This window comes from Austrofundulus limnaeus, unplaced genomic scaffold (assembly GCF_001266775.1).
Source record: "Austrofundulus limnaeus strain Quisiro unplaced genomic scaffold, Austrofundulus_limnaeus-1.0 Scaffold19, whole genome shotgun sequence".
Classification (NCBI taxonomy): Eukaryota; Metazoa; Chordata; class Actinopteri; order Cyprinodontiformes; family Rivulidae; genus Austrofundulus; species Austrofundulus limnaeus.
The window spans coordinates 2,451,416-2,460,366 of record NW_013952421.1 but is presented as its reverse complement, the minus strand read 5'-3'; the positions used below and the strand labels follow the sequence as shown (position 1 = coordinate 2,460,366).

The following is an 8,951-nucleotide window of genomic DNA, read 5'->3' as shown; positions in this document are numbered from 1 at the left end:
AATTAAGCGTTTTAATGATTTGGCCAATTAATCGAAAAAATAATCAACAGATTAATTGATTATTAAAATAATCGTTAGTTGCAGCCCTAAAACACACTCATTTAAAACAGCTTAAAAATATTTTTGTTCTCAACAACTTGAACTACTGAACACAAGACACACACTCAGCAGTTACTCTCAAAATAAATATAAGTTTGAGACTTCACAGGAAAATTTTAAAAGCAGCAGCAAACGCATTCTTCAAGACAAACTTAAGAAGGAAAATTACTGGGGGGGGGGGTTGTGTACTTTAAAAAAAAAACATGGCTACTCAAGTCAGACTAGTTTTCAAGATGATTTCATTTTGGGAGTCGAGCAGTTTGTTTATTTTATATTCTTTAAAGGAAGTTTTGTTTGTGTTAAGACAGGGGGCTCAGGAATTTTGAATGTTGACAATGCCTGCTGAAAGATGAGGCTGAGCATTACATAGAAAATATTATCACAATATTAATATTGCTAAGGACTGCTCTGACTTTAATATACAGTATGCTGTTATAATGCCACATGCCATGCATTCACTCTCTGCACATCGATAATATATTGGGTGAGATGAATTAATTTTAACTGCCCCAGATGATTAAATCTTATTTAGAGGATAGTGGCTAAGATGAAAAACAAACAGGAGCATTTTGAAAAAGTGAGAAAAATGTCAGGTTTTATCTTTGCAATGCTCAAAAATAACAACCCATTTCCATGTTTTCCTAATCTGTTCCTTCATAACTCTGTGGCCTTTTATTGTGATCGTTGTGGCTTAAAATTATAGATTTTGTAGCACATTGTTCAAAAAATAAATAAATAAAAATTGCAATCAAATTTGCAGGGACTGGCTGACTTTGCATTAATTGATGTTGGGGAAATATCGCAACTTCCTGGAGAGACTTCCTAACATGACGCAGTCCTACTGCATGTAGCATTAAAATGGACTAAACACTGTATGTTGATTTAATATCATGTGGAATTTTAATTTTGTATTTTTTTTTTACTTTAAGTCAGTTTATATGAATAAAGGCTTTAAATTAGCTTTTTTTCCCTCTGAGGAACAAAAACGTTAAAACTTAATAATTTCAATAAGAACTTGTTTTGTCACTGTGTGACTGTACAGCAATGGAGCGGTACATAACCAGTGCTTATACTGTATATGGAATCAGAACTGCTGTATGAGTGTGTGTATGAGAATGAATGAATGAATGAATGAATGAATGAATGAATGAATGAATAAGAAGCACATGGCAAAGGGCTTTGCACAATGCCCGCCATACAAAAAGAAAAAAAAAAAGAAGTGAAGTGTATTTTACGTGTTATTGTCACTCTGCTTGTGATGGAATCCTCTCTATAATCTGCATCAATGACATCTTTATTAGAATTAGTCAATAAGCACTGTCAACATGGCATCTCTTTGTATTCTTCTCCCTTCCTCTCCTGACAGGAAGTTAAACTAATAGAGCTCAAGTCCAGGTTATGACACACAGCGTTGTCACCCCCAATTTGTTGATTACTATTGATTTTCTTTGATGCGTCATTAAAGCCAGAAAAAAAAAATCAATAACTCAGAAGAAAAATAGGCATGGCTCAAACATACTTTAACATACATCTTGTACACTGAAGAAGACTTCAGATTAGGCAGCACCGTGACAGCAATTTGGAGGAAAGCTCTTTACAGGGGAAAGACGAGGACCCATGGATCGATTTGCAGCTTTGCTCCCCAATCACAGAAAGTGGTCATAAATTAAGCTCATCACTGTTGCCTTGTAGACAGCATTGATGCAAATAACATCTGCTTTCTATCTCCTTGTCACTAATAAAAAATATATAAAATAATAAAAAAAAACATCTTGGCACAGTTTTGTTTCTGAAAGTTTAAAGAGAGGATGCTGGGAGATGAGCAGAGCGACGGGTTGATCCAGAATTACGGAGAAAGAGAGTTTTATTACCTGGAGTTCATCCGTGCTCGGAGTTTCTTTGCTTTCTTCCTTGCTTTCTGGCGTTCCTCTCCATCTTTTATACTCTCAGAAGAAACAGAGCTGTCTGTCAGAATATCCACGATATATTTCTTCAAGGAAAGATGCTCCTGAAAAAAAAAAAAAAACATATTAAGGCCACACATATTCATGTGTGTAATATCAATATTGCAAAAGACTGCTTGGATGCAGTGAATAAGTTCCAGCTGTTATATATATTTATCTTCCTGACATTAATATATTTGGCCAATTAGATGGACTCTCATACATGTGGTGAATGTAGTGTTGTGAAGATTATGACATAAGAAAAAAAGTTAGGAAAAGATTATTTAATCCCAACTAATATCACCATAGCAATATTTAATAATATTTAATAACACTTGCATTCCTAATACAGTGCATAAGAGACACAAACTAAGTATGACAAACTGTTTCACGATTAGAAAACAATCTCATTAATTATTCTCTAAATGCTATTGCCTTTCATCTTTTATTTATAAGTACAGCTTAAAAACCACTTTCACTTCAGGAAAAACAAAACAATGTCCTGATAGTTTGAAGTGGCTCATGCTCAAGTACTTGATAATTTGCAGAGTAATCTTTAAAGTCTAGACATTTTACAAAATTATGCACATTTAGCAACGCTAAACTAAGGTCACAAAAGACACAAAGCACTGTAAGTTCAACTTTCTCCACCTGGTTGGATACGACATCAAAACATTTATTAAACTATGTATTCAATAATTACAACTAACTAAAAAGGCAGTGACTATTGTAGTTCTATATATAAATACAAAAAAGGGAATTTTCTTCTTAGTGAGAAGTATGAAATCTGTTTCAAAGCAGTAAAACATAAGAAAACAACACAAATACAGCACAATGCTTGTCAAATGTAAGTAGAAGTAATACACTTAGCATGTGATACTGAATATACTGTCTGACATGTCTTAAACAGCACCACTGGACCCTATAATTGCCTCCGATTGTCTATCCTCTTTTGTATCCACCTGCCCTCCCATAGACATGCAAGCAGCCCGGAGGTGTTGCCTTCTGTCTGGCTCGGTCAGACAATTCTGATGTTTCCACCAAGAGACKGGGGAATGTAACCCAATTTGAGCAGCATGATGCATGTGCAAGAAACCAAATTACCCAATTAACTTGTCATCCAGCACCCCAGAGAATAGGACGGCCCTGAGATAAAGGGGTTTCCATTCAGCAGTGATGCTAACCTGTGTGTGGGATGCCATAGCCTTTGGTCAAGTGTTGTCCCTGCACCTGCTGCCTGAATGGGAGGTTTTTCCACTGAGAGGGATTGTAAAAACCTCAAGTATGCAAAAGCAAATTACGGTAGTGCCAGAGAAAAATGACAGTCTGAATTTGAAAAGTTTTTCCTTTTCCCCCAATTTAATCTACAAGAGTGAACATTTTTTTAAACTGAAAATACCATAAATTATGTATTTTGACAAAACACAATATTCTAATTAAGATTTTTTTCCCAGATGGTTAACAAGCCAGTTTGTGTTAGAAATAACCCGTATATTTTTGTTAACCAAGTCCAAATGAGTCAAGTAAATGAATAGCAAATGTGATTTTTTTCTAGAAATATTAAAGTTAATCAGGCCAATCTGTCCTAAAATTCTAACATAACAAATCCTTTTTGTTATCTTGATACCTTAAAAAAATATTTTTAAAAAGGGTTACAATGAATTACTCATTACAATTCCATTTTACAGAACAAAATGTTTTAGAACATTTTCATGCTTTCAATGTTAAATCACAGATTTAAAGTGGACATGTCATGCTTTAAAATTCTTCTTTTTTACATTTAAATCATTCAGTTGAGGTCTAAAAGTGGAACTGCAATGTACTGGTCTGAATTCCTCCCAAWTGTAACTCCACAAGCCCCTCTTTCACCTCTTTTCTGGAGGTGTGTCTCAGATCAACTCATTTTAAAGCCGTCTCTTAACAAGGCGCCCCCCATCCCCCCTCAATGATATGTCCCTTTAATATGAATGAGACTTTCAGATAATTTATTCAAGTATATTTTAAAGGTAACAAATGAAAAAAAAACCTGCACAAAAGAGATAATGAAAGCTTTTCAAAAAAGGCATGAGTAATTGAATTTTCTTTAAAAGTGTGTGTGCTTTTGTATTCATTATATATGAGCACCTTTGCCCTTTTGTCACTAATATTACAGCGCGTCTTGACTCATGACCGTAGCTGTCCGGTGTTTGCAGACAGCTAATCAGTCATATCTCTGAGAAGCTATCCAGTGCACTACCCACTTACTTAATGGAATTGTTTCAGCGACCCCAGCAAAACAACATACATTGCAAAAATCACAACTGTTAGGTAAAATATATCTGAAAAATACAAAGTACAACACTAAAGCGCTAATTACAATCTCCACTTTTATCATAAAGTTAAGTAAAGGTAATCTGAAAGGAAACAATGTAGACTGTGGGAAATTGAGACACTCAGATTTGGTGACAGACAGCTATCTACCACAAAACCAAAGCAACAAAGCAGCAAAGACACTGACCTAAGGGCACCACCACAGCACAAAGCCACAGATTAGCCCTGATGGTAGAAATGTGATACCATTAAAAACATTTCTTCCTTTCCCTGACACAAGCTGACCTGTCACAGATCTAAAACTCAGCTTAAACCGAAATAAATTCTATGAATCAGACGAGTTCATTCATTTAGGCTTCGGTGTGTGGGCTCCCGCAGCTATGCTTCTTCTTGGTGCCAAGTTATAACACTAATCCAGATCAAGTTGCCAGAAATGTAGTGGTTTACATAAGTTTTATAACGATCAGTAATCTAGTACAAATGAAAGTATCTTCCTAATGTATTAATGGCATTACTGGTTCTATTTTTAATATAGCACAAATACAAAACACATTGAAAAGACAGAATTGATCCAGCATTTTTTCTGAAGATTTCTTTAAAAACTCCTCAACTTTGGCTGCTTTCAAAACAAACCCTTCAGGATCAACTCAGTGCTTCTTAGAGGTCACCCTCTGCTGGCTGTGCTGTCCAAACACCACCCACAGGCAGAACAGAAAAAAACTCTTCAATCAGAAGACTTCATCAGAAATAATTAAATAGGTTTTCTGATTTTTTTTTTTTACAAAGTTCAAATTATATGAAAATGTCCAATCAGTTGACAGATTTGGTAATTTTTTTTTTTACCTGGGCCAAGAATAATTTCCTTCGGTCACACAGCGATACAACAATATGCTTAGTGTTCTCCAACAAGAAAAGCTTTCAGTACCGTTCAAATACTCATATAAATGTGAGAAAAACAATATGGATAAAAGCTTGTCATTATATAAAGAGGTGGCAGCATGTTAGGATATTTTTAAAGTTTTGAATAGATAACAGCCCTAACTCTAGCTTTTATTTTTGCCAAGAGCAAAATAGAAAAGTTACTGCTTTTACCGGAAATATTTCAATTTAAAAACAACAAATATATCCAAATCATTTTGTTATATTGAACCACATATTGAAAAGGGCAATAAAAACTTGATGTCTTCTAATAATTTGCTTGGTCAGTTTAAAATTTGTTTACTAACTAGTGCACAGCTGATCCAGCACTCTTTGTAAAGAAAAGTTACAGTAAGTGGCAACTGTTTCAATTTAAAAAAAGAACGAATAAAATTGATATTAAAACAATAAACAGGGTTAGATAAGCACTTAGTTCACTTAGTTTTGATAAATCTAAATTTCTTCAAAGATATAAAAGCAACACATATGAATATGATGTCATCACAGAGAAGACAGTGTCCAACAAGAAATCAAAAACTGTCTAAAAAAAGCAAATGTTTATATATTGTCAATACCAAAAAAAAGACCAGTGTTTAAAAAAAATATTTAGAAGAAAGCAAGTCATTGAAAATCTTTTGAATGAAGGATCTGTTGGGGCTAAAGGTGCTGCATCTAGCGCCAACAGTTGTTCGTCTCACAATGAGCGTGGCTGAAAGGCCAATCTCATATTGCAGCCTGAGAGGCTACCATGCATTGACAAGCTGCCTTCCCACAGAAAGCCACTCCATGACAAAAAAGGCCCAAGGACAAGAGGGTGATGTCAACGCTCCACTGAAGCGCTGAACCCTAACTGTGTACATTTTAAGGCTCATTTAGAATCGCACAAAGCCAGCGACAGAGCTGTGGCAGTGCATAAAAGGGGTGGATAAACCATCATAATGGACATGCCATAAAAGACAACTGCTGTTTCTCTTTGTCTATTTACATGACACAAGCAGCAGTGGGGCGGGATTCTTCGACAGAATCAGAGGATGTTTGTTCCTGGCAGTGTGTGGTTTTGATACGCACCACTTCCTCGTCGGAGAGCTCCCGTCCCTGGATGCTGCTGCTGTCTCGCACGGCCTGCTGGTGCCTCTTGCCTTTGGTGTGGCTGAACAGGTGCACCTCTGAGGTGATCTGCAAACACAAACACAATGGTCAGAGGTCAGTGCAGTAGACACAATGGAGACAGAGGCAGGAGAGGGTCAGCGGGGCTCTGCGTTACCCTGGTGAAACAATACACCACACGGACGTGCACAATGGGACACAACCTGCCTCTCCTAAACTTCAGTGTGAAGCTCAGGCTGGAGAAGAGGAGCAGAAGCTGTTGGGTGTGTCGCACGTTGATTTCATCCGCGATTGATTCACCTGCCCAGCGTTAAAATGCCTCTAAATGGCCTACAAAATTAATCAACTCCAACTTATTTGACAATTGTCCGCTTGCAAAAAAGGAACGACTTATTTGTCCAAGCCTAAATGTAGTGCAGATCTGACAAAGTGATAGGACAAGAGGCAGGTGTTTAACAGGAACTGTTTTTGATCAATTTCTGGAAACAAGCCCATTCGAGATGGTTTGTGTTTAATGTCATTAAACAAAGTGCTCGCTGCTGACCCATCCGTGATCTCTGGTGTCGGATGTCAGCCAAGGTCATCTAACATTTTAACAAGATTCTCCCCCTTTTTTTTCCTGCCCTCAACCCTCCTCTTTATCTGATGCTGGTGTGAAGTCTCAAGGTGTCCCAGACTTGTTGTCATGGCAGCCAGTTAATCAGAGATAAATGCAAGTGCTTGTGGAATTTACAGCCAGGTGCTTAAAAATAATTTATTTGGACATAAATCTGTTTAACCAACACTGTTAAATCCTCATTTAAATAAGGATTCTTTCAAGAATCTTTTAAATCACCTTTAAATAAGTTTTTTTATGTACATATTCTTCTAAAATTACACAAACCTGAGCTAAACATTCAGATGCTGCCTTTTGCTTTTCACTATGTGCAAAAACATATACATCAACTCAAACTAATTATTTCAACAAAGATAACAGATAGAAATTTAACCTAGGGTTGGATGATATGGCTAAAATGTATATCATGATAGAACTCCCAATTTTGTTTGAAACGATATAATTTCGAAATCGATGAATACTTAAAAATGTCAGAAAAGCTGCCAAGAACACCAATATTAACTGTAACTACAAACCTGATGTCACTTAAGACATCTTTAATTGAAATTATAAGTCAACAAAAAGATCTCACATTTAATTTATGATCAGTTATAATTTAATTGTTGACATCTGAAATATATGTTTCAGGTAGTTAGTAATTTATTGCAGATATCTTGAATTAGAGCCTCCATACAACTTAATGGTAAATCTGACATCATATATACTAGTCAAAATATATTAAAAGATATCTTAATTAAATAATAACAAAATTTTCATTTGTCTGATATCCAAAAAATACATTAATGATATCCTAAATTAGAGCCTCCATACAACTTAATGGTAAATCTGACATCATTTGTACTAGTCAAAATATATTAAAAGATATCTTAATTAAATAATACGTCAAGTACCAATTTCAGATATCCAGAGTGTAAGTCTAGTGAAGCTGATTAAATTGTAAAATGGCCTGCCATACACGTGAACTTCCACGTTACTGAAAAAGATCTGCTGCGCTTCCAGAGCAGAGTTTGATTGTTAAATTAGGAAGATGAACTTATGAGCAAGTGAATGTCCACAACTTCTTTTCATCTCTGCAGTTAACAAGAAAAAGTAAATGAAAATTTCTTCCTCCGACTCTGGTGTGAGAAATACAACTACGACTGTTGTTAGGCGTTGCTCTGCACGTGGAACAGCAGGAGGGAAGGAGAAATTATGAGGATTTATTCCCCCGCCACACAATATTTTAGTTATGAATGAGAAAATATTGAAACATAATGTGGTAATACATTAGAAAAAAAAAACCTGTCAAAATTTATTCCTGTAATTAATATGACCTCTCAAATTTTTGGATGGGGGAGGGGAGTTGTTAGGGGCTGCCCTCCTTGTACAACAGTAATGGAAACACTTTTCAGAGAGAGACAAGTCTTTCAGTGGTTTGTGAATATTTTTGCCAACAGACAAACCCAGACACATGCAGCTACATGATCATGGCAGTGGGTGMTAATAAACATCATATAGGAATGTGGAGCATTGATTAAAACTGTTTTCAACTATTCTGTTATCAAAAGATGAGCCRTCCGTGTTTGTCTTTGTGGGAGTGCGTGGACAATTGTGCTCCAAATTGAAATGGCTCAGTATGACATAATTATGTCAGTGCAGGCTTACGCCGCTGCTCTCACATGGAGATGTTGGGAGCCACTGGGCAGCGTGATTGGAGCTTGGCCGTGTTGAAGTTTAGTTTACTGTGGGCCACACAATTGCTCAAAACACACACACACACACACACACGCTCACACACCTGGAACAGATCTGCAGTAAAGCTGCTAGGAGCCAAGAGAAGAAGCTTATCCCCATTACACATTCTTCCCGAGGGCAGCGCTTGGACAGCTGGCACACACACTGTACAGAAGCACAACTACACACGGAGGCTGTGTACACACACACACACACACACACACACACACACACACACACACACA

General features: G+C 36.4%; 1 protein-coding gene across 5 annotated transcripts in view; it reads right to left on the bottom strand.

Annotated features, from left to right (window-relative positions):
* Positions 1-8,951, bottom strand: part of scaper (S-phase cyclin A-associated protein in the ER) — a 65,031-nt gene that overhangs the window by 34,688 nt on the left and 21,392 nt on the right. For all 5 annotated transcript variants that reach the window (XM_014003574.1, XM_014003576.1, XM_014003578.1 and 2 more), the window contains 2 exons: positions 6,339-6,446; positions 1,971-2,107 (listed from right to left, as the gene is read on the bottom strand). In XM_014003574.1, the coding sequence (XP_013859028.1) occupies positions 1,971-2,107; positions 6,339-6,446 (245 nt within the window). The remainder of the gene's footprint in view (positions 1-1,970; positions 2,108-6,338; positions 6,447-8,951) is intronic.